Source organism: Coptis chinensis, chromosome 9 (assembly GCF_015680905.1).
Source record: "Coptis chinensis isolate HL-2020 chromosome 9, ASM1568090v1, whole genome shotgun sequence".
In the NCBI taxonomy this organism is placed as follows: domain Eukaryota; kingdom Viridiplantae; phylum Streptophyta; class Magnoliopsida; order Ranunculales; family Ranunculaceae; genus Coptis; species Coptis chinensis.
The window spans coordinates 9,193,316-9,219,632 of NC_141464.1; the positions used below are offsets into that span (position 1 = coordinate 9,193,316).

Here is a 26,317-nt window from a genome sequence, read left to right on the forward strand (position 1 = left end):
AAACTAGCAAACGGTTTCTTCAGGTGTGCCCTTCTTCTATTCTCTTTTTCTCCTTCTTTTACTTTCGTTTGGTAATGTTCTTCTTTTTCTTTAACACTTTCGTTTTCCCTAGGCCGTTTGACAAGATGCCTAGCAAGAAACACTTTACTGCCGGATTTTTCTATTATCTACATGATATTGTTTGTGAAAAATTGAAAATGCCTAATAAAATTTTATTGCCATTCTTTTCACTTATCTAGCTGACATTACATTGTGGTTCTTCCTTTAACTTTTATTATTTGTTGATTCTTAGTGGTTGTTTATTTTTTTCATTTTTACAATGTGCACTGTATTTAATATAGTATTTTATAGTGTTCTTTCGATCTACATATTTAGGTTCTGCTCTTTGAAGTTTGTGGGGGCGCTTCAAGGATTCACCATATATTCGACATTTGGAACGACCATAATGGGGTCTTCAAACATAATGTCCCTTGGACTTTATAGAATTGTTAGGTCACCCTAAGAGGTAATTTCAACATTTAAACCAAGTTAAAAGAACGAAAAAAATGCATAGATGGGTAACGAACTATAGACGAAATCAAACATTGGGGTATAAACTTTTTTTTGAGCAAATTTGGATAACGAAGTGTACCACGTTTTGCAACGTTGGCTTATGTTACACTTCCGTCCATTTTTTTTCACACGTGGCACGCCATTTTTCATTTTCTCTAATTATTTTCCTATGTGGCTATGTAAAACTTGCCATGTGTTATGCTAACACAAAACACAGCCCCCAACAACTACTTGTCACGTAGGAGGCATGTGAGTAAAATAACTCTGCTGCTTACCAAAGTAGGAGAACAAAACATCTGAAACTGAAACAATTCAAAGAAACAAACAAACAAACCTAATTCACATCTTCATCACCAATACTAAAATCAGAAAACCTGTTCTTCTCTCCTTTGAGTAACTCATACAAACTGTCAATCACAATCTTAACCGATTCATCTAGAGCCTTCTTTGATGTAAGATCAACGCTAAAAGAACCCACTAACTGAAAATGATCTTCTCGAAGAAAATCAACAACAATCTTACGACCGTCATCAGTAAATTAAAGCAATTGATTACAACTTTTTCTTGTTTGTTATCATCGATGAGCTTTGAAGTAGGAGTGAAATCAGATGGGGAATCGTTTGTTACAATTGAATTGGTCAAATCTAATAAAGCAGTTAACGAGTTCTAAAACTGGAAACACATAATTAAGTAAAGAATATGAGAAATTTGAATGAAAATTAACAAAATTATTGATCGATATGCATATTACCTTTGAGAAATTAGGTGATTGATTAATAATTTCTTCATAATCGATTGATGAATTGGTTGATTTATTGATGTCAACAACAATTGCTTCTTCAAAAGCTGGAATAAGAGATTTTGTAACAAGGGTCTATAGGGAGAAAAAAGAAATGAGAAATTGAAGTGGTGATAATTGAATTAAATAAAAATTGAGCTCATTGGTTCATGTTTTGAAGAAGAAATTTTCTTAAATGGAGTTTCTTCGATCGACGAGTTGTTGATGATGATGAGTTCTGATGGTTTTCTTCACGTGCTGGCATATCGTGTAGCAACGGCGTGGCAAGTTTTACATAGCCACATAGGAAAATAATTAGAGAAAATGAAAAATAACGTGCCACGTGTGAAAAAAATGGATGGAAGTGTAACAGAAGCCAACGTTGCAAAACGTGGTACACTTCGTTACCCAAATTTGTTCAAAAAATAGTTTATGCCCCAATGTTTGATTTCGTCTATAGTTCGTTACCCATCGATGCATTTTTTTCTTAAAAGAACTAATGAAGTTTAGGAGTACTCGAAGTTTAGCTTGAAGATCACTGTGAACAAAAGAATGTGCAAATACATGAGAATGTAGATCTAGAAGAACAGGTTGCAACCGAACATGTTGTGACTAAGGGAACCGTACCTTTGAAATACGAATGACCTACTCATTATTCCTACTCCTTGGATTCTTCAAAACAATACGAATGACCTTGTATTCATCATTACACGAGACAGACCCAAAGCCAAGAGGACTATTACTGGTATAGGTTGTGGATTTTGGAAGTAGAATGTGCTCCTTGGTAATAGGATAGCAAATACAATATTGCATGTCATAATCACATTTTGAAAAGAAGCAAAGCAATTCATGAACCGACCCCACATATATATATCAAAGACCATTAATACTGAGTAGTTGAGAATGCTCCCAGTGACCCACGTCAGCCCTCCTTTTTTCTCTGAGACTGACACATCAGATTTTTCATAAAAAAAGAAATTTTACGCCCTGTTTTGCCGATTTCAATTGTTCGTAGCCCAAAATAGTTAAAAACCTCTTTCTATACTCTTTTTTCAATTCTACAAAACACTCCCAACTCTCCAAAAAAAAATTCATCTCTTCAAACCCTCTATTTTATTCTTCTCTTCTTCCAAAATTAAACGAGGTCAAAAAGGATGATAGAGTGATATCAAAATTATAGAAGATGCTGTTCTTCAGAAAAAATTGTTCAAGATGATGAACAATTCTATACCACTTTCAATTATCTTGATTTCCTTTTGTAGGCAATCATAGAAAATAGGTTCGTTTTGATCAAGCATCGCGACCCAATAGCCCTGTGAGAATATGATGACCCTTTGTTTTTTTTTCGATAACTTCATGAAATATTAAGTACACTTTTTTTCCTATCTTTATTTCCTTTTGCAGGCAATCACAAAAAACAGGTTCGTTTTGATCAAGCATCGCGACCCAATAGCCCTGTGAGAATCTGATGACCCTTTGTTTATTTTTCGATAACTTCGTGAAATATTACGTACACTTTTTTTCCGTAACTTCATTTCGTGATACTTGACTATTATTATTTTTAATTAATAGAGTCAGATAAGATGGTGTGGTTCTATATGCAGCCCATTATTATTATTGTTTCTCTCCTCTACTCTTCCCCAAAAACCATCACAAACTCTTCTTCTTCTTATTCTCTAATTTCCATTCCAAACATTTTCTACTCTTGGTTAGTTTCTAATCTTTTATTTGTTCTTTAGTTTTATTCATTTTATTAGTAGTTTTGATAATTTTAATGTTTGACTTTTGAACTTTGTAAAAATGGACTAGATTGAAGATATAAAAATGCCCTCGAGAAGATTACAACAGAATCTCTTGAACAACATAATGGACATTTTACTGAACAACATAATGCCCCAAAGCCAAAGAACATATCTTTTTTTTTTTTTTTGGAAGATAAATCAAGCTTCAGTTCGATCGGATAAATAGGCTCTTTGGACGCCGAAGCCGGGCCTTCACAATGTGTTTGGTGGTGGAAAGTGTAAGATTATTGACTACTTATAATTTATAATAATTTCTTTTTGTTATGTGTTTAAATTTGGTTTCTTTGAACTTGTATATACCAATGACTGGGAAATATCGAGCATTACCAAATATGGAAGCTGGTCTTTTTTATGGGCTTTACCAAAAAGGTTGTTGGGTTTTATTTTTAACTTTATGGGCTTTACTAGAAAAAGGCAGGTGGGCATTCTGCTGGGAAGGACTACCTATAGACCCGAATCTCTCAAGGCAGACCCCATCTCAAGACAGACCCCATTTTTCTCAAGGCAGACCCCCAAACTTAACCCCCCTTATGGGCAGGTCCAAACTCAAATTTTACTTCTCTTCCTCCTCTAAAGCGATTGTGCCCTAATATCACCTCCGCTCCTCTCTCTTTCACAACAAAACGACCACGTCGGTTCAATTGCACTCCAAGCATGTTCATTCTTAAATCTTTAGGTTCTTTTTCTGTCATACACGAAATCATTATTACTACTACATATTAACATTTCTTCAACTTTGTTTCTACATTTTGTCTCTTGTCTAAAACTTCTCAATTCCTATCACTTGAGTGAACGAGTGCATGAGTTTTGGGCCTATGCGGTCACATGTGTAGTTATAAAGAATGCTTGTGAGAGGAGAAATGGATGGTTTGCACTTGCAGAACTTGTTGGAGAAATTGAAACCTATTGTTGGTCTTCCTATCTTTTTTGCTCAATTTGTATCTAGATGGTATATTCTCATAATGTCATATTTCTTGTCTTTTATGGAATGTTAATTGATTGTGCAGCAAATTTTATGAGACCCAGAATACAAGGGCCTTGTTACAGACGTCCTGGAAGTTCGTTTATGTTTACTTATTCTTTTTCTACGTTCATTTATAACAAGGCTCACCACTAAACTACAAAGTGACCCAACGCACACTTGGTGCAAAACCGATCCAAATGCTATGAAATGCACAAAAATTATACATAACAAAAAGTAGAGTGTGACTGTCTTTGCATTTCACATTCCTTTCCTTCGCGAGACTTGTTTCTTTAGTTTTTTTTATACTAAATGACAAAAAACAAAGAAGGTGGTAACGGGGTTATTCCTGATAGGGTTATATACTAAAAGCATTACTTTTGTATAAACTCTAATTCTTTATATTTTGAATGAGAATCAAATAGACAAATATTATGCATATTATATATGTTATTAGTTATATGCATGCGTCTAATACTTTATGTTGTAGATGATATGGTGTGTGGTGACACACAGAAGATCATATCATCAGTATCTTATAAAGTATAAGTAAACGCTCACAACCTAGATGGATTTGGACAAACCATTGGTACGGTTGTAGTATAATCTGGTATTAGTCTATCTTGACTACAGGATTACACTAGTACACTTTGTGTGTATTGAACAGGACCAAGTGAGGTTGTTTCTCTTTATACTAACTATATAAGAGAACAAACACCTTTATTATTATGGATGTTTGTCCTCTTAATCCGGATATAATAACGGGAACTTACGTGCATTGTGCATTGCTTTAAATCATCAATGAGTGAGATTCATTTGTGAATCAACAAACTCGATGGATTGGGTAATTACATTGTATGTAAGGTGTGTTGTTGATTATAGAAGGAATCTGTGACCCGCAGAAAGTCGGGTTGATGATGTCCCCTTGAGGAACTCATAAGGATTGTCATGTAAACCCTACAGGTGGATTTAATCCGACATGACAATGAGGTTGAGTGGTACTACTCAAGGACATAAGAAGTTGATTAATGTAGTTGTCAGTAACTTGACTTAATCAACGGGCATTCGATATCTTAAACACGGGGAGATCAACAAGCATATAATATGGAGCACATAAACGTAACACGTAATTTGAGATTAGGGCGGTAGTGCAACAATGGTTTTTAGTGGAATAAGTCATTTGTTGACGGACTTGGGCCGTGTGTTCTGGGCGAACATGGAAAGCCCAAGCCCGTCAAGAGACCTAACCCTGATTTCTCCTCATGGTCCCTGTTGTAGCCTATAAATAGAAACCCTCTTTCTCTGGCCGTTTTTTACTAAGGTTTTTCTCAAGAAAGGTTAATTCCAAAATCAGTTCTGACCTTTTGATTGAAAAAGAGAGACAAAGAGATAGAGAAAGGGTTAGTAGATCGTTGCCCACACAACGTCCAATCTAAGGATAGGAATACAACAGAAGATCAAAAGGTTGCTGATTTGGAATCTCAGAGAAATCACAGCTAATCTAAAAGGTATGATTTCTATCCAAAATTGTGAGAACCTTTATTCCGTTGCGCATGGTTTTCACGGTTTGTAAACTGCGACCATAACGGTTCCTACAGTTCCACACTTCAGTAACACTCAATTCGAGCTTTATACCCCTAATAGCGCGAGAAAAAAAGTCCAACACAATGCCATCTATGAAGGAGACAATCCAATTCAACCAACTAAAGCAGAACAGTCTAGCCTGGTTAGAGCGTCTTTTTCTCTTTAAGTTAGTTCAGTTAAACCGATCTTAATGCAAGACCAACAAAATCTCATCTAACTGTAAGACAGTCCAACCAACTAACAGAGGCATAAAAGGATAGTCTAAATTGAACATCTTTCTTTTTTATAAGTTAGTTCAATTAAACTGTTCCTAATTCACGACCTACACATCTTGTCTATGTGCAAGACGGTCCAGTCCAACCAACTACGATAGAAAAAGATAGCCTAATGTGAACGTCTTTTTTTTTTCAAGTTAGTGCAATTAAACGATTCCTAATGTAGGACCGGTACATCTTATCTATGTATAAGACGGTCCAGTCCAACCATTTAAGGCAAACAAGGATATTCGATATGAAATGCCTTCTTTTTTTAAGTTAGTACAATTGAATCATTCTTAATGCAGGATCAACTTATTAACACATCTCATCTTTATGTAAAATGATCCATTCCCACCAACTAAGGTAGAAAATGATAGCCCAATGTGAACTTTTTTTAGTTCCAACCAACACATCTCTCTTCGTTTGAAATTTGAAAAGTTTAGTTTCAAACTTAAATTTGAAATTTTGACAAAATATTTCGGTCCAACTTACTGAAAGTCATAATGTTAGCTATATTAGGTCAACACGGACATCAAATATTAGCCCAAAAATATCGTTTTTCGTTTTCAATTTCAAATTTTGGGTGGGAAATTTTAGTTTGAACTTTATCTCTCCCTCCAAAGTTAGAAGCTCTACAACGCTAAAAGTTTAACAAAATATGAACCCCACCCACAAAACATTAATTAGACCAAATCAAGGGGTTCAAGATTTTACCAAAATTTAAAATCCAATCTATCTAATAAAAATGGTCGATGTGGGCCCCCTAAAAGCAACCCCTAACCTTTGGATCTAACTTATAACATGGCGGATCTAAAGGCTTATAAGGTGTGGGTAGGATAATAAGGGGCAACAAGAGTAGTGGATCATTATTGAAGTCAACAAAGGCAACTGGACTTTTGGTGGGCGGTTGGGCTTTTTTAGTCGAGCTTTTGCTGGGTAGGCTTCAATTGGGCCAATGCCATACAGCACGGGCTATGTACTAGTTTCAAATAAATATGTAACATTTGGGTGTACAAACAATGGTTAGTGATGATTTTTTTAATTATCGTCTTAAAATCAAGATTTTGTCACCCACTGTGAACCAAATTTTAGTGAATTACTAAAAATTGACCAATTTTGACCAACTAAACGGTTCATATCAGCTATCCAAAATGAAATAGGTTAGTCTAGTCGAACTGTCTATATCTGAACATCTTTTCTTTTGGTTGGTAAAATTGAATTTTGATCCACCCATCCAATGTAGAAAAGGTTAGCCTAATCTGAACATCTTTTCTTTTAAAGTTGGTTCCAATAAACCGTTCTTAATACAGGACGAACACAATTTCATCTCGATGTAAGACGGTCCAGTCCAACCAACTAATGCTTAGTCTAATCTGAACGTCTTTTCTTTTTAGGTTAGTTCCTCTAAATCGTTCTTAATGTAGGACCAAATTATGGGTTTGATATTTTGATCAAAATTAAAACCCTTAACTAATTTAAAATTTTAATTTGGCGAAACGTTCCAGATCAATACATGTAAACAATGAAAGTCGAAACATCAATTTAAACATGTAAAATGTTTGGTTCCAAAATATATAAGAAACTCAATTCCATTCTATCAAAGTCTTTACAAAAATTCTTCCTCGCAAAAAATATTGTTTCTTCATGCATCCTCTATAAAAGTAGAAAGTATTTCAAATATCTATTTGCCCAACTACACTAGTCGACAAAAATTGAATCTCCTTCGAAAGCTTCCGCTTGAGCAATCCCCTAAACATTCAACCCTTGGAATGCCTCCACATGGTTTTTCACTAGAATTTCTAAGCCTTCTGTTATTTTTAGACTATTATTTCTGCTCCCAAACAACACTATTTTTGGAATTGAGCAACCATCTTCCAAATCTAACTTAATGTAATGGTTACTATTAACATAACCGATCCCAAACACATTAACATTGTTTAGATCCACTGGGGATCTCATAGGGAGAAAAGTATAACAATATGATGTAGAGAACTGTACAAGCACAACGTCAAATCTCGATGTAAACAAATACCCAGTAAAAGGCATATCCATCCACTTATTCCTTTTGGCACGAGTTCTCTTCTTTTTCCTTATCCTTTTTATTTAATCTATCAACAACTTCCTGGGAAAACATCCTCACATAATATCCCTCGTTTGACATTAGCTCACTTAATAACTCTTGTCTTATCCAAAACTAGTCAGTTTGTTTTCTTCCCAAAGACAAGCAGAGAGCCTTGAAACCACAATTTCCATTGCCGACGGGGTCTTCAAAACCAACAATAAATTGAAGCAATTCACGCAGAAAGGACATCTTATATCCAAATTGAGCAACTGACATCAAAACTCAGTTTCTTCTTCTCTTTTGAAACATATGGTTTGGCCTTAAGCTTCGTTACAGATTGTGGAGTACGTCACGGGTGGAGCATCTCGAGGATGTTCAATTTCATTAATGAAGCAACCAACATCAACATTTGGTTTCTTCCTGATTGAAACAAATGGTTTAGTCTTAGGCTTCGTTATAGACTGTAGAGTCACGGATGGAGCATCTGGAGGATGTTCAATTTCATTAATGGAGCAACCAACATCAACATTTAGTTTCTTCCTCCTTGGAACAAATGGTTTGGCCTTGGGCTTCGTTACAGATTACGGAGTCATGGGTGGAGCATCTGCAGGATGTTCGATTTCATTAATGGAGCAACCAACATCAACATTTGGTTTCTTCCTCCTAAGAACAAATGGTTTGGCCTTGGGCTTCGTTATGGATTGTGGAGCATCCAGAGGTTACTCAAACCATTACGGACCTCGGGTAGTTGACCACTCTTCTTTTGTTGGCCTCTTCGTAGTACTACCCTGAAGGCAGCCCTTTGGTGTATCCTCCTCCTTTGGTGGCTCCACTGATGAACTTTCAGGCATTGCAAGTTCCATGATCATCTTTATCATAGATCTCTGCTGATCTCTGCTGGTCTTCAGAAGTGGATCCTAATCGTTGAATAAATAAATTCATAGCCAGTTTGTAATCAACACTAATGAGATCACTGTCTCTCGGTTCAATAGACAACTTTTTCCAAAATTCATCAATTTCAAAGAGGTATTTTGCACCCTTTTTGTTTGAGTAGCAGTAGCTCATAAGCACATGGCAAACTGTGTGAAGTACGCTACGTGTGGTCGTAAAAAACTATCATCTACCCCAATGACATCTATACGTCCCCTATCTTCCAAAATAAAATCTAAAACTCCCTTTCAAATAAATCCTCTAAGCTCACTAAAAAACTCGTCATTGCGCTCATGCTAAAATCTAGTTAAACTCCTCTCAAAAGATGCTCTAATTTCGCTCATCTCAATATTGATAACTGGATGGATTAATTTCCACATTTCAAGAAAATCATGTTTGCATGTCCCCTTCAAGCTCAACTTCAGTCGAGCATGCAATCATTCCACCTTATTCGTCATAGTGTTTCCATAGTGCTTTTGTTGGTCTATCCAGTAAGCAATAAATGCTTCTTTGTAAGGCAACCATGTTCTACGCAAATATTGGACGAGCAAGATAGTCTTTAAAAGCTAACTCTATAGAAGCAAACATTCTCAAAAAAACCCTCCCGAGTCTTTGACTTTACCGCATTTTTATTTATGTATGTTTTGCTCGTCACTGAGAATATTTTTTCCCATTTTCAAGACACACTGGGAAATGTGCCATCGACACAAGTGCTTCTTTGCATTTGGAAAGACATCATCGGCTACATTCTTTAAAGCTAGCTCCCTATCAGTCACAATCAACACTAGAACTTCAGGCATGAGTATCTCTTAAAACCTTTCCAATGCCTAAGTGTAGTCATACTTTTTTTCCTTTTCCATCAACATATGGCACGCAGTGAAAGTCATATTGGTCGATATCACTTCTGCAATCTCTAACAACTTGAAATGATATTTGTTTGTCATATACGTACAATCCATGAGAAAATTTTGGTGAAAAGTCTTAGCCATTTGGATCGAACTCGGATGGGACCAAAACAATTTTCAAACCTCATTGCTACCTTCTCGATGTTTACTGTGCTCCACATATCCATTTTCCCTTAACAATCTACCCAACTCTTGTAACTGTGTTCTATTTTCCATTTCATCATGTCTAATTTTGTGTCTTGCACTATACATTTGTCTCATGGAGGATGAGTTTAACAGATCTCTTGCTTTGATAGCATTAATGACCTCTTTTGGTTTGACTCCAACTCTACTTACCTCAGATACAAGAATCATTTCCATCTTATTAAACCTTCCTATATAAGAGTGACCCTCCATAGTTTTTGCCAACCCATGATTATGACGACCACAATCAACTCTTAGTGTCCCTCTATCTAAACTACTACGTTCAAATTAAGCACTCTTTTAATTTAAAAGACAATCCATCTTTTTTGTTCTGATCTTTCTCGTTGCCTTCTCATTTGCTTCTACCATTTTATGAGATCGAAATTCACCACCACGCTCACATATCAAAATAAGTCTTAGGAGTCTTCCCACCAATTGCATTTTGAGATTTCCCAGTGACGATAATAGCTCCCACTTCATTTTCTCAAATACCTATAAATCAATTTAAGTATTCATTAATCCATGGGTAAGAAGATATTAAGTCAAAGAAGTAAGTTTCAAAGAGTATATTCGTCCATACATACCATGTTGGTGTTAAAATGTTCAATTCCGAAGATGCATTTGAGTTTTGTGAAGTTCGAAGTTGATCAATTGGTACCTCATCGTGACTGTATAGAGGATCCTATAACATTTACAATGAATTATGATGCTGGCTAAAAATTTGTCACAAGAAAAATGCTTATCAAAGTAACTAAGCGACGGCTAGATTAGACCGTCTAATGCTTTATAGGTCGCTCTAGTAGGGGCGCCAGGGTCTTAGGAAGTTAGTTGGCCTAGGACATCTGGAACGTAAGACGTTATTCCTATTTCCCAACACTCACTATTAAAATCAACCATAAACAAAAGAGGTCATCCTCATAGATTGAGTTTGCAGAAATATTTTGTAATCACATTTTGTGCAAGTCGTCCTTATAATAATCTCATAACAATTGATATTGGAATCATTATGAACAATAATAGTTGGGTATGGAGTTACCTCGTCTTGGTCACTTGATTGAAACTTCTCTTCATTAAATAGTTCATTTTCAACATTAAAAACATCATATGCCCATTCCATTTCACTCAATGTAAAAAAAAAAAAGGAAAAACAAAAAGAGATGTTTTAGGGTTGTAAATAGAAATATAACAAAAGAATTTGAAAAAGAATATGAATGTGTAGAGAAAGAAAAGATGTGTGGGTTAATTTTTTTTGGATTGGAAAATGAGAGGGGTGAGAAAAAAAATGTGGGTTTAAAGAAGGTTTCTTGAGTGAAAAGACAAAACTTGAGTAAAAAGACAAAAGTTAAAATTTTGGTGTTTTACTTTTCCAACTTCTAAATGCCCTAAAAGGTTATTTGGAGACATGTCAAGTATTTTAATTTTTTAAAATGGGGGTGTGCCTTTAAAGATCCTTTTATGCTGAAAAGATTTCCTGTTGAAATAAGAGAAAGGCGGGGAAAAAGGAGAAACAAACATACGCGTTCGTGCAAATCTAATGTATTATGCATACCCTTGATGCGGGGCATCTTATATATTTCGTTAAGTTTAAAATAAGAATTAATTTTGTTTAGCAATTTCTTTGGTGTCGTATTTGTGTTGGAAATTATCTGTATCTTATTGAATTTGAAAACACTCCACTGAATAATGAAATTTGAAAACACTCCGCTAAATTTGAAATCTGAAAACACTCCTACCTGAAATGATGAAAGTGCCCCTGGCTTTACCAAAATATGGAAGCTGAGCTTTTGAGGAGCTTTAGTGCTTTACCAAAAAGGTTGATGGGTTTATTTTTAACTTGATGGGTTTTACCCAAAAAAGGGATGCTGGTCTTGTAGGCTGAGCTTTTCACTTCAAAAAAAAGGGGACGGGGTTTTTCCAGGATTTGGGTTTAATCTCCCTCCCACAGAAACTGGTACGTTAAAACCCCCTCAAATCTTTTCTCACCACAAAACCTCCCTGCATTTAATAAAATAAGAAACTGCCCAAAATACCCACATAAATAGACTCGTGAACTTTCTATTTTCTCACCACACTTCCTTATCGCTTCCATCTCTCTGGCTAGCTTTTTAGATCCTGAGCATCTTCTACCGCAAAATTCTCACAATTACCCAGCAAATTCTCTATTTTCTCATCAACAAAAAAAAATGAAAGTAACAAAAGAGAAAAATAAAACTCTACAATTTCGAAAAAAGCTAAAAATCCAACAAAAAAAATCGAACATTCAAGTTCTAGAAGAGATGGAGATGAAATTGAAAAGATAGCTGCTCGAAAAACTACGAACAAACCAAATCTTGTTAAAATCAGTTCAAATTTTCATAGTTTTGCAATTTCAAGTTCAGATTTTTATGTTTGTGTATGTAGTAGTTTTACTATGCATTTTTATATTTTCGTAGTTGTTTTTACTCTACATTCTTAAATTTGCATAGTATTTTTTATTTGCTTTTTCATGTTTGTGTAATGTGTGGTGGTAATTTTACTCTGCATTCTTAACTTTGCATAGTATTTATACTTTGCATTCTTAACTTTGCATAGTATTTTTACTCTGCATTCTTAGATTTGCATAGTATTTGTACTCTGCATTCTTAAATTTGCACAATATTTTTTATTTGCTTTTTCATGTTTGTGTAATGTGTGGTGGTAATTTTACTCTGCATTCTTAACTTTGCATAGTAGTTTTATTCTGCATTTTTAACTTTGCATAATACTTTTACTTTGCATTCTTAGATTTGCATAGTATTTGTACTCTGCATTCTTAAATTTGCATAGTAATACATTTATGCATTTTAAAGTTTTCCTAGATGATATTTGTTATTAATTGGTTTTCTCTCATTATAAGAGAATGTAAACAAGAAGAAGGTTTACAAGAAATTTAGAGCTCCTGTAGTAGCTCTACTGGGTCATGTGCAAGATTTTAAGGAAACTCTTAGAGATGACCATATTGCGAATTGAAGCTGAAAGAAACACCATTTGGAAAGTTGTTTATGGTGTTTCACGATGGTACAATCACAAAGACAATGTTAGAGAAGCACAGCCACTACACATAATCAAAGTCTTACAAGCATACTCAAAGAAAAGGTGAAAATTCAAATTCGGAAAAAATAAGTGGGTGGGTGGAACTGACTCAAAGCTAAAGATAGTGGTATTCCAGTCGAGAACCATCATAACTCGGGAGTGTTCACTTATGATGTACTATTACTGTTAATATATTGGAGTTGTTTGGTATTCATATTTCGACCACAAATTTTGAAGATCGAAAACAAGTTGAAGATAATTAACAAAATCGAATTCAATTTCTAAATTTTCTCTCATTATATATTAGGTTCAACTTTATATTCAGGCTGTTGATAACCTATGCAAGCAGAGAAATCCATATACTAAATATTGAAGGTTAAAATTCGTTGGTTGTAGAAGTTTTGCAACAAAACTTGTGTTTGGTCATTTGGGTTTGTTAGGGACCTTTCTCTTTTGGTTCTAGCTTTCACAAGGATTGGAGAGTTAAACTATGCAAATTAAAATTTTTATAGTGGTATTATGTAATTTTAAGTTTGTATAGTACTACTACTATGCATTTTTACATTTGCATAGTACCAATCTAGCTAATGTTGTATGATTAGTTTAGTTGATTACAATGGTAATGCATGAATGGTATCCGTTATTCATCTTCGTGTATGAAAATAAATGCAGTCAAATGTCGGAAAAAAAATTAGAAAATAGGAAAAAAGTGTTATTGTTAATCTTCTCATCTTTTCAGTAGCCATTTTCTAGAACAAAATATTCACATGTGCATACAAATTTGCATAGTTTAAACTAGTATGAAAATATAAATTTTCATATGTAAATATAACTTTACATAGTTTAACTAGTATGAAAATATATGTTTGCATATGTAAATATAAAATTGCATAGGTTAACTACTATGAAAATATAAACTTTCATACGTTATCTCAAATTTACAGACATGTTCAGTTTCAAAAACTACTATGCAAATGACAGTTTTCTATAGTAAGATTGTTGCTGGTCTTGAGAGGGAGTTTGTATTATCTGCTCGTCAGAAAGCAGTCATTGGATGCTTACAGTCAGAACATGCAAAGGATTTCCTACTTGCTATTCTGATGGAGGGACTTGGACAGCGTATGTCGCCGGTAGAGTATCGTTCTATTCTCCGGTACCGTCTCATGATTCCTTTGTACTCTGATGGTGGTCTATGCCCTATTTGCAAAAAGAACAGACTAGATGCTTTTGGGGACCATGCAGCACATTGTAGATATTTCCCAGGTTTCAAATACCGACATGATCATGTCAGAGATATTTTAATGTGATGCATTTTGGAGGGCTGGCTCCTGTGAATTTTCTCACTGATCCGAATGAGGGGAGATCAACACTTCGGCCTGTGGATGTATTGATCTACAGTTGGTCTGAGGGGAGGCATGCGTGTGTTGATGTAACTGGAGCCTCTCCATTGGTAGGGCTTGGGAATGGAGTCTTTAAGGTGGGAGAAGCAGCTAATAGAGTAGCGGTAAGGAAAATTGAGAAACACGAGGAAGCTTGTAGAGCTAACCAGCATTGTTTCATTCCTTTCAGTTTTGACACTTTTGGTTTCTTAGCACAACAGTCTGTTGAGCTCCTTAAGAGATTGCAGAAAGTTATGGACTGCAACGTAATAACAGTTGGTTCTAACGAGTTTGTTTTTAGGAGGATAGGATTTGTCATTCGAGAAAAGGACTTGCATGGGCTTGTTTGTTGCACGCTTGTCCTAATTATTTGTAAAACTCGTTATCATTATTAATAAAATTTTCACTTAAAAAAAATAAATAAATAAATAAATAAATAAATAAATAAATAAATAAATAAATAAATAAATCATGTTAACCAATTATGTAAATATAAATTTTCACAGAAAAAAATCAGAAGTCATGTTTGTTCATATTTAAAAATTTGGTATAATGCCAATTGCTAGTTCAATTGCGGCTTGCGCTTTTTATTTTTCTCTTGCAACACCACTGTTTTCATTCATTTTCTTGTTTCATATTTTTATTGTGGTTCATGCAATTATTTCCCTCTTGGGCATTTCCACAAATACGCAGTGAGCATATTCAATTTCTCCCCCAACTTGAATATATACCACTCAAATTTGTACCTATAAAATATGGTTATCCATGAATCCATTTTATATCACAAGAAATCAGTGTTCTTTTTTTAGTGTAACAAAGAATCTTCACTGCTTTATTGGAAAAGGTAGTTTGTCTTCGAATGATCTTGATTTAATGAAAAGGGTAGAATAGGAAACCAAAAATTTAAGGGGATAAAAATTAGACCGCAAATTGCTTACAATTTCGGAAGCGAAGAGTTTATTTGGCAAGGCCTAAATAATAGGGAGGTTCTACGGATACTTTCGTGACTGAGGAGTTTACACATAACCGGATTGGATTGAGGGGGCTGAGGCCCATTTCTTGATTTTAGTGTTGTTAAAAGGGAAATGGAGAAAAAAATGAGAAACTAACGTACGCGTTCGATTAGACGTGCAAATTTACGAGTTATCTCTACACTATATGATAGCCGGATCTTTAAGAGGAAAATTTCTCAACCGAACTATGTATTTGTAATCTCTCTATTTTATGATTTTAGAACCACCTCCCTTAATTATTCTAATCAGCTCCCTCCTTTTTAAACAATTTACCAAAAACTCTCTCACTTTATTGAAATTAGAATTAGCTTCATATTATTTAAAATAATTTAGAATACCTCATTCATGTCACTCAAATTATATTCAAAACCCCTCCTAATATTTTTATATTATTTTTTAGATTATAACTAGAATTCAAAAAATCATACTATCAAAGAGATGTTAAAGCGACAGGTTTAAAGATTTGAAAAAACACCGATGCGTAGCACGGTTCGCATACTCGTGTATAATCGAAGCTTTGTTTAATGCATGCCCTTGATCCGGATAATCTTGAACATTTCCTTATTTCTTTGATTTCGTATTAGTATTGAAAATTTGAAATTATGATGTTTGAGCATTGAGTCCAGAGAGTCTTTCTTTTGAACATATATCATTCAAATTTGAGGATTAGAACTTTGAAACTATCTTGAACATTTATATAAAAAAAAAGCCTTCAAAAAGGTAATGATTGAATAAAATGCAACCTGCATGCGTATTACGGAATAAAATACTTTGAAAAAGTCAGACCAGTTGCTTCATAATGAAGGTTCACCGCAAATTCAGAACTCGGCTTACAATGTTTTGCAGCCAGCATTTTCGATGTCAATTCGTCGTCTTATAGTTTGTAGGTTGTAACTGTAAAACCAGTTGTTGAAAACTTGAATATAGGCCATATATGTGGAGATTCCTGCGTCCGGATTTTGATTGGCATCAAGCTTTTGAACTTGGTGTGACCGTGTGACAATAAACATTTTCAATGGATCTCATGTTTGAACTATTGCCATTGGAAATATAATATCAGGTGTTTAGATGTCATCAACGTTTAGATGATCAATCACATTGAGGCACTCTTGACACCTAGCAACAGTAGCAAGCGAAAGTTTGGTGGTCAAAAGTCAAAACTCCAACGGTTTTCCAAAGTGAAAAATGTGATAAAACTTTGATTTTATTGTTTGAAAAGTTGGTAGTCAGACAAGGCCTTGAAGGCTTTAATCAACTTGGTTTTGTTCCTACTGATACTGTTACCCCTTGAATTAAATATGAGATGAATTTTGGGTATGGATGTATTTTAAGAGATATAGATGGCAATACTCTTTTTGCTTATACTGGTTCTAAGGGAATAAGATCTGTTCTTTATCAAGAACTATTAGCAATTGAACATGGACTGTTGCTTTGCACTAGGGGTGGGAATTTGGCCCTAACGACCCTAATCCGGCTCTGACCGATCATACCCTAAGCCCTATAAATCCCTCACAACTAAAGCCTTCATAAAGTTTAGGACAGGGCCGACCCGACCCTAAGGCCTTCTAGGGCTAAGATTCTGAAACATAGGCCCGACCCTAATTCAGCTCCTAACCAAGCCCTAGTTATAGTTTCACATTTTCACTATAAATACACGTACTATAATTGTCCAACTCTTTGTTAAATATTTTAAATTAAAATAACATTGTCCTTTGTAATTTATCACTTACACCCAAGAGTACTTCTAATAACTTGTCTTATATAACAAAAAATTGTCAACCTATCTAGCAACCATGAAGAACAATGAGCACTAGCCTAATAAAAAAATAAGACTTTATTCCTTTGATCATCAAATCAAAGTCTAGAATTTATTATTCTCAATTTATTTTCCCACTTACTTGTTATAAATTATATTTTTATTCACATCCAAACCAAGTCTAGAACTAAAAGTTTCCGTTTACAGAGCAGACATTTGTAACACATAAACCAAAAAAACAACCTTTGTCTGAAAAACAACCTATATATATATATATATATATAGGCTTGACCCTAAAACCCGGCCCTAAAACCTTTAAAGAGGGCTTAAAGTAGGGTCAGGACTTGAGATTTAGACTTGTGACCCGCCCGACCGACCTATCTTATATCGACTTTAGAGCCTGCCAACCCAAAATTTAATATCCTCAAGGGCTTTTAAATGTTTAGAAAGCCGCTAATTTAATTCGCCCATTGCCCATTGCCCACCCCTACTTTGCACACAAGAAGGAATCAAACTTATGGTTGCCTCCGACTCTCTAAGATCAATACAAGCTATCAAGAAACTTGAGAAAGCTACTTGGTACTGCCAAAATCTTGTATTGGAAATTCAAAAACTTGTTGTCCATTTTGATATGATAACATTTGAACCTATTTATAGGGAATCAAATAGAATTGCCGACTTGTAGAGAAAAATGTATCTAATGTTTTTATCCATTTGATGCTTAATTGTGTAGCATTATACAAGAGGATAAAAGTGGTGTAAGACCGTAAGTCTTTTAAATATCCTTAATCTATTAAAAAAAAGGGGGGTTAACTAGTATTTACAACCCAAGGAAATTAGGGTCTTCCCCAAAGAAATTAGGGTTTCTAGGGGGATTCTAATCGTCTCATCTATAGTAGGGATAATACTAGTTAACCCAAAAAAAAATATGGGATGAACTCTTGAAAAGAGAGACAATAAGCGGTCTGGTACTCTGATCACAAATAATATTAGCAGGAAAGAGTATATAAGACAAAAGTCTAATATACTGGGAGCATCGTCAAACAGACATCCTTAGATTTTAACCGTTCATCAACGGGAAAAATTCCAACAGTGATTAGAAACGCACTTGCAGTTCCATCATAGCTGGATAGGGAAAGTATCCACATTGCAGTATAACCGGACAATCACTAATCATGTTCCCAATGAACTAAGCTGTTGTAGGTCTCCTACAGATTCCCTAGTGCAATACCCTAACTGGATCCAAGTCATGAAAGTGAAATCGGATCAAGTATTATCAGTCAAAGATCAATGCATGAACGCAATCCAAGCACATGCAAGTGCAGAAAGCTGAAGTATACTGTCATTGAGGTTCAACACTTCAACTCAGACACTGCAGTTCATTTTACCAGACATGAAACTTCCAACGCAATGATTTAACATATTTCCAAACAGAATCACCAGTCAGGTGACATCTCCACCCAATGTTTTGCCTCACCTTTGAAATGGTAATGTTTATTTCCTTTATGCTTTGCAAGCAGGGCAACAATCTTGAACTACTGGGGTTGAGAGATCAAGTTCAATGCAGTTTACAATCATTCAGTGGCTTGCAATTTTAGGATTTTATATAGGAAGGGGACTACTATCTAACCACGTCTTATACTGATGAATTTTCTGCGTGTAATTTTGTGTTTTGTATGATGGGTCCAAAACCGTGCAGGACTAAGCCGTCAGCATCAAGAGAGCTAAAATCTCCCAGTGCTCCCAATTAGGTAAGAAAATACATTAAGCAGACTACATTGCATATAGAAGAAAATTTTAGAAGCGTATGAAACAAAAACAACAAAATAGCAGCAGCAACAGCAACAGCTTTCGCCCCACCATGCCATTTCCATCCAACAGCTCAAAGACAAAAGAGTAATGTAAATGAAATTTATAGAAAGGGAGGCATGTTTTGTGGGTTCACTTTCTCTTTCTTCCATGTGTTCAATCACAACATCATCATCATCAACTCCAAAAATTATTCCCTTCCAACCCCTTGTCTTGTCTGCATGCCTTTACCTATCTTTTTCCTTTAGTCCACAAAATGAGATGGGGAGTGGGAGGAAAATAGTACACCTAAAATACAAAGCCCACCACGAAGGGGCCATCTTCTCCAAAGCTAAAAGGGTTCCCTAAAGAGTAAAGACAAGCCGACAAGCATCACACAACTATTTATTCCCTAACAACGCCCTTCCAAATGCTACACTCCACTCTCATTTGGATTTTCACTGGTAACCTTTTCTCTTTTAGAAGTCCTTTTGCCTCCTTACATCCACAAAGCCAAACCCTCCTTTAGATTACAACAGAACATTTCCTTCTTGGACTTGGCACATTCTCTGCCGATTCTCTCCTCCCCCCACTTTTAGATCATCCAGAATCAACGCGATAGCTCAAAATGCATGATTTAAAAAGAAAAGGACGGGAAGCACTTCCCTATATATATATATATATATATATATACTTGCACCATGTCAAGCCCCCTCAGAAACTAACTCCTATCTGTCTCACATACAGCAAAAGTTCCTCCACTAAATGGGTAGGCAAAATAGCGAGTCTACTGTTACACTTTCCTCCATTGCTCTCTTGCAAGAGAGGTTCAGAGAATTACAAAGAGTGAAGAAGATGAGGGAGGAAAGAGAGCTTCTCAAGCTCTTCTCAGAGTCAGAAAGGGTAGATCCTGAATTGACCATGCATTATGAGCCAACTAGGCCATTCTTCCATCCTGAATTGACCATTTCTCCTGGAACATATAATCGTGTTTCTCCCTGCTTACAACCTGAATCACAACGCAAGTATCCACGCTTCGAAGCTGTTGATACCCCACTTTTAATGAGCTTATGGCCAACAGACAGATGCATTATGCGTGCATCGAGTACATTTGACGATACAGAGGTTGATACTTCCCTCCATCTGTAACCAATATAAACAAGACTTAGATGTAGCTTCCCCATTAGTCTTCACTTTTCTCTTTCCCACCCTTTTCTGTTTTACTTCTTTTTTTCCTGTTGTAAGAATGGAAAAATAGGGAATACAATAGCTATTGCTTAATGTTATTATCATGAACACTTTCACGTTCACCAAATACATTTTCATCAGAGAGGCAATCCCCGAGTCTCTCCTTAACAGGAATCTCATCATAATCACTTTTATCCACCTCAATATGGAATGACCTCTCATCAGAGTCACTTTTGTCAGACTCATCACGACCACTCCATTTCCTTTTCATGATTCTCGGGACCAACCGAGTGACCTCCTTGGTCTCTAACTTTGCATCTGAATGGTTTACTCGCTCAAATCGTACAGCACTCACCTTTCTCGCATTTCCAGCCAATATCTGTACCACATCAAAGAAATTACATAAGACATACAAAATACAGTGATTAAGGCCATTGAACATAAACATTTTTCTCTGCTCTACTTCAAAAATACATACAAGTTGTGGACAATTTTATTAAGCTACACAAGATCTTTCATGCAAGGTCATTTCCAATAACAAGTCCAACTTTAAGGTTGAACATTTCATTCAAAGATTTATTATTGGCAAGGTAGAATGTTCAGAACATTCCACTCCAATGAAAGAATGAGGTGCAATTACAGATGTTTGGTATTTGTTAAATGAGACTCTTCTCTTTTATTTACATCAACAGCCTTTTGCACTAACACAAGTGTAAACTCCTATAAAGGATTAAACAGACTAGAGATTCCTTCAACGGCGCATATTCCATTGATACCAAGATTTTTAATGCCATATGGTCTAGCAGCACATGTGCCAAAGTCATAGTTAAGTTATGATACACACATAAAAATATCCTCAGCACTTTTTAACAAAGAAAACAATTTTCATAAATGGAAAAGTATTGCAAATGCTCAGACTAGACTGAAATTTTGAAAAAAAGAGGTGAGACCGACTGTTCAAAAAGAATCAGTTGACCAAATAGAATGATTGAGTCATCAATGCATTTAAACAATAATCCATATTCAGTTTCTTGTTCATTTTGTTACAGTCTACCAAATTGAATATTTAAGTCATCAATGCATTTCCATAAGAAACCCAGTCAGTTTCTTGTAAATTTTAGCTTTTGTGGAGGTTGTAAGAGGAATATAGGGGTATATTGGTGATTTGCCCAGGAACTTAGGGAGAGAAAAGAAAATTAAAAAATAAAAAATGGGTATTTAAGTGACCGTAACACTACTATGTTTTCTGGTGTCTGAGACGGGTACAAAGTGTCTGGCATGGAATCTTGAAAGCACTTCATCAGGGGGACACAGCAGGGTTAATGCCCTGTGTTCAGACTTTTTATCCCATCTCCTGTTCTTGTGTTTTAGCATGTGATTTAGTCTGGTCTCAAGACTAGCTAGGCATAAACTATCTTTATGTTAACACCAAATATTGCTCAAGTCCCTTGCAGACCATGAGTTAAATGGAGAGAACAATATTTCTATCCTTCGTACTTGTTATTCTCCCCTCCAAATGTTACTAGACAAAGGAATTAGATTTTTCTCTCATCTACTTTGACATTTCTTTTACTTCTTCGCCTTCCTTCTCTTCTCCCTTTAGGGTTAACAATAACTAAATTACTACACCAATGTGTCCATGTATCAGACACAGGTGTCAGTTTATCTATCATGAAGTTTTTTTTTTTGCTGTTGTTGAAACAATTAAGAGTTAATATTACATAGGGAGCATCTAATCTTGTCTTCTCTTCTCCACGCTGTTTCTCTATCTTTTCTTCTTATTAATTCATATTTTCTTTTGGTGATTATTTTACGATTCATGTTCTATAGTACACACAGCTAACTGCCTAGATTCATGTTCTATTGTTATCATTTATTATTGCTATTATTATTATAATAATAATTTATTGTTGTTATTATTATAATAATGATGATGATTGTTATGATTATTATAATAATAATTTATTGTTGTTATTATTATAATAATGATGATAATTTGGACAATGAAAAGAATTAACTAACAACCCCGTTTATTAGGTTTTGAGAGGAACTGAAGATAATAACATCACACGAAGAGTGAATGAAAAGGGTTAAAACTCACTGGAAAATAGTATCATTATTGATCTTGCGGTTGAGTATTATTCTCCACACAAAGGAACATAGGCATAGTCTACAAGAAACTATGTGAAAGAACACAACGAATGCATATGGATAGAGGTGACTTCATACACCTAACTGAGTAACTATGTAATTTCATTAGCATATAACCATTTTAACTGGAATTATCACATGGATATAATTTCCCAATGTGCTGATAGCAATCCTAGAAAGAACTAAGGTGCTAGTCAGGATCAAAATATGAAGTCACATCCATGTATTTAAACTGTGTACATCCGCTGCTCATAGGAAGACCTACTATATGCTCTGGGCTGTCGGATAACATGAAGGAAGATTAAAAAAAAAAAAAACACGTATTTGGACACACTGATACAAAATGCCGCAAAATTTCAAAATGTGACAGATTTTGAAGAAACCGGCAACCGGTACTTCAACGACCAACCCTTTTAAATTGACACATGGCCAATTTAAATGGGCTGTCAGGATTTAATCCAATGGCCAATGTTTTATCTTCATCTTCTTCCCAACCACCACGGCCAATTTCTTTGGGTAATGCGATCTTTTGTTTTGGGCTTCGCTTCAGATTAATTAGCAGCTCTTCTATGTTTGGGTTTTGCTAACAAGCCGGACTTGAATAAGCATATCAACAGCGCACCCACAATTATTCAGGTTCGGTTCAGACTGGGTTCATATTGGTTTCGAGCTAAATTTCCTTCCCTAACTACTTAAGTATTAATTGCAATAAAATATGGCGGGGTTTGCCTAAAACCAGCTTAAGTTTTGCAGAAAGGAACAGAAACTAGCGACATTATATTCCATACCTCAAGTTTAAACATTTGATGCTTTTCCTTTTCTTGCTGGCGATCAGATTCTCCTTCACTATATTCATTGTTATCCTCTCGAATGTCTTTTTCCAGCAAGATTTTTATCACCTCGCCTGTCCGTGGAATATACCCAAATGCCTCACAGACAAAACCAGATACTGTCTCATAATGATGACCCTGAAACAGGTTAAAAGAAGAGGGGGAGTTAACACTTCAAAACAAAAGCTGAGATACAACATGGACACTTGCACTTGGTCTATACAAAAAGGAATGTAAAATAAGAAAAGTAAATAAAAATTCAAAAGAAGCCAATAAAATGGTGCAAAGCACATAAAGCAAGAAGAACCATATTCTGCAGTTGTCAACAAACACACATGACTTTAAGCCCTTCGAGAGTAGCACAGTATCAGTCTGCACTCTGCACAGAACCTTCTATGTGGATCTAGAAACATAGACTCGAGATGCATAGCCTCGGGAAAAGCAAAAGGCCAATATAACACAAACCGGGATTTTAAGGTCAACTGGAAGTACTGATTGCAGTCACTTGTGTTATTTTAATATAATTGACCCTTCACACAAATTGGCAGCCTGTCCTACCGTGAGTACTGTCTCAACCGTGTCCTACCTTCTAATTGTATTTCCAGAGTGTCCGACATATATGAGTCTCTAATATATATAATTGACCCTTCACATAAGTTCGAGCTCAAAACACTGGAGAAACTTGAACCTAACTAAAGCTGGTTGTGATTAACAGACTAAGCTAATTCATATAAAATAAACCAGTAGAAAATATATATCTACTAGTACATAATACAAGTTTGAATTAAATTTAGCAAGTTCATGGTGGAACACTCCAGTATGTCAGAAAATTGGAACCAACATGTAACTTATAATACTTAAGAAGAGCAGATACTTTCTTTTGAAGGCATCACAACAAGTTCTCAAATAGGTACTAAAATGTTATTTAAGAAACGTATTTTAGTAGTGTCAACAGTGGGGCTTCTTCTACCAGTAATCAACACCACTTAGACAAGAAAAGAAGGGAAATCAACATCAAGTGTCAGGCATATGCATGAATAGTATGACCAGATTTCATTATCTTGAAATCACACAGCAGCGACATGGATCTATTGAAAATTCTTTCATAGTTCGAAGTATTCTACATTTCTTGACATGTTAAAATCAACAAACTTATAACCGCCTGTTTCTATAGCCATAGGCCTTATTTATACAAGAAATTCCTTGGAGCAGAAGGATTTCAAATATTGAAAGCGGACTAAATTGATATAGAATAAACTAGCATCCTAATTATGCATTGCAGCACGACTCCATAGGTTACGTGTGCTCCAGTTCAGTAAATGGTTACGGTGACGACCTATAATGTGGAGTTGATGAGAGTAGAATATGCTTGTAATCTATAATGGATCTTGCCCCTCACTGCCTAGGATGAGAAGAGCAGTATCATCATTGCACCATGCTGGCAAGCTAATTGTCTGTCCAAGGCATTTGCAGCAGATATAATCAACAGGAAAGAGATTCATCAAATTATTTTTTGCGACTTTTAAGGATATTAAATGAGACGTCCCCCAAATCTACAAAGAACAGTGTGGTGATTCTAGAGTTGAAAACGCAACGTAGAACTTTTCTGCCTGACTATCAGCCATGCTATGGCACCGTGTCATATTACAGTAATCAGTAAAAGACCAAGTTACATTGACACGGGTACGTGTGTCCATCTCTGACACGGTCACTAAGTGCCTGACATGGCAAAATACTAAAATTTGAGGTGTATCACATACAATGTGTGTGTGTGTGTCGTGTCCGTGTATACATATCCAACAGAGATTTGTTTTAGAGTATGGCATGTCCATGCAACTTACATAAAAGATAATTGCATAAACTAAATGGGACTAAGAAGAAGAAAAAAGAATAAAAGGTGGAAAAAATGAGAAAACTTGAATGTTCAGTCTTTAATCAAGTTGTCTATAATGCTTGTTTATATCATATTTCACATAATTTAAACTGATTTGGAAAGCGGCAAACAAATCTCCAATACATTTTAAACAGACTCAATGTGCATATCGTGTACAATTTAACACTTCAAATATGCACGCTCACATTTGGGTTGTTTGTATACTATGGGTCGCCCACATACAAATTACGATAGAACTTACTTGTCAATAGCATATGGTTCACATTTAACTAAAACCTAACAAGAACAAAAAACCAAAATAATAGTCTCTAGTCTACGGTATTATGAGCAAAACTAATTTAAAGCTTTGCGTTCAAGTATATAAATCCTGGGGCCTCTCCACTTATCACCAATTGGTTTTACGTTGGATGCCCATCTTCTAGGCTATTTCTCTTGTTGAAAGGGCCCAGTTACTCTGCGTCACCCATTTAAAAAATTGTCCACGTGTTAAGCTCAAGAACACGCCACACGTGAGGGGGCGTGTTGAGATTTATGATCCCATATCGGGTGTCTAAAGCCTTGAGTTCAAATGTATAAATCCTGGGGGCTCTCCACTAATCACCAATTGGTTTTAAGTTGGATGCCCATCTTCTACAAGCACGTTGAGGTGGAACCAACCAGCTGTCTTATCATGTACATTCTACACTTCGATAGGAATAGAAAGAAGCACGAACTAAGTCATTGAATCCCAGGTACTAAAAGACCCAGGCTCAAACTGATGCATGATAGACCTCGTGAATTAATATATACATGTGCTTGATGTCCCAGCAAATGTGGAAACTTTTCCAGGTGAAACAGGGTATGAGTGGAGAACTTGGTAGGTGTTTTGAGCACCTAAACTCTACCAAAACAGATGCTAATTCAGATAACTTTTTGCTGTTTTTCACATGACCAACAAAGGTTTCCGTGAATTTGCAGCAGTTTTTGTAAGATTTTGGTGGCGGAAACACCCACCAAGTCCTCCACCCATACCTTTTAGTAAAGAGTCCAGCTCCAAAAGTTCCATAAATCCACAGAGAACAAGCACAGCATTAGCTTGCAAATTTGCACACGGAAGATGGCACATAGTTCAGATTTTTTTTCCTAGGTTTGGAGTAAATGAGTAATATATCTGTAGATCCGCTCCCCAGAAAGGCGCGCCTCGGAGATCAGTGCTACCCAAACAGATAAATTCGGGGGTGATCTTTGACTACGGAAGTGGTCTGGAGGGTCAC

General features: G+C 35.6%; 2 protein-coding genes across 2 annotated transcripts in view; one reads left to right on the top strand and one right to left on the bottom strand.

The window, feature by feature from the left end:
- Positions 1-19,718: 19,718 nt before the first annotated feature.
- Positions 19,719-26,317, bottom strand: part of LOC147474696 (putative DUF21 domain-containing protein At3g13070, chloroplastic) — a 30,005-nt gene continuing 23,406 nt past the window's right edge. Inside the window, exons 13-14 of the mRNA XM_086582043.1 lie at positions 23,129-23,308; positions 19,719-20,568 (exon numbers count right to left, since the gene is read on the bottom strand). Coding sequence (XP_086438169.1) covers positions 20,272-20,568; positions 23,129-23,308 — 477 coding nt within the window. The 3' untranslated portion in view covers positions 19,719-20,271. The remainder of the gene's footprint in view (positions 20,569-23,128; positions 23,309-26,317) is intronic.
- On the top strand, positions 19,767-20,150 carry LOC147474697 (uncharacterized). Its single transcript, XM_086585164.1, has one exon. It carries the CDS (start codon positions 19,767-19,769, stop codon positions 20,148-20,150), a length of 384 nt encoding a protein of 127 aa, XP_086441290.1.

Bases quoted from the DNA above. Each gene is read 5' to 3' on its own strand.
- LOC147474697 (XM_086585164.1), top strand. From the start codon at position 19,767: ATGGGTAGGCAAAATAGCGAGTCTACTGTTACACTTTCCTCCATTGCT.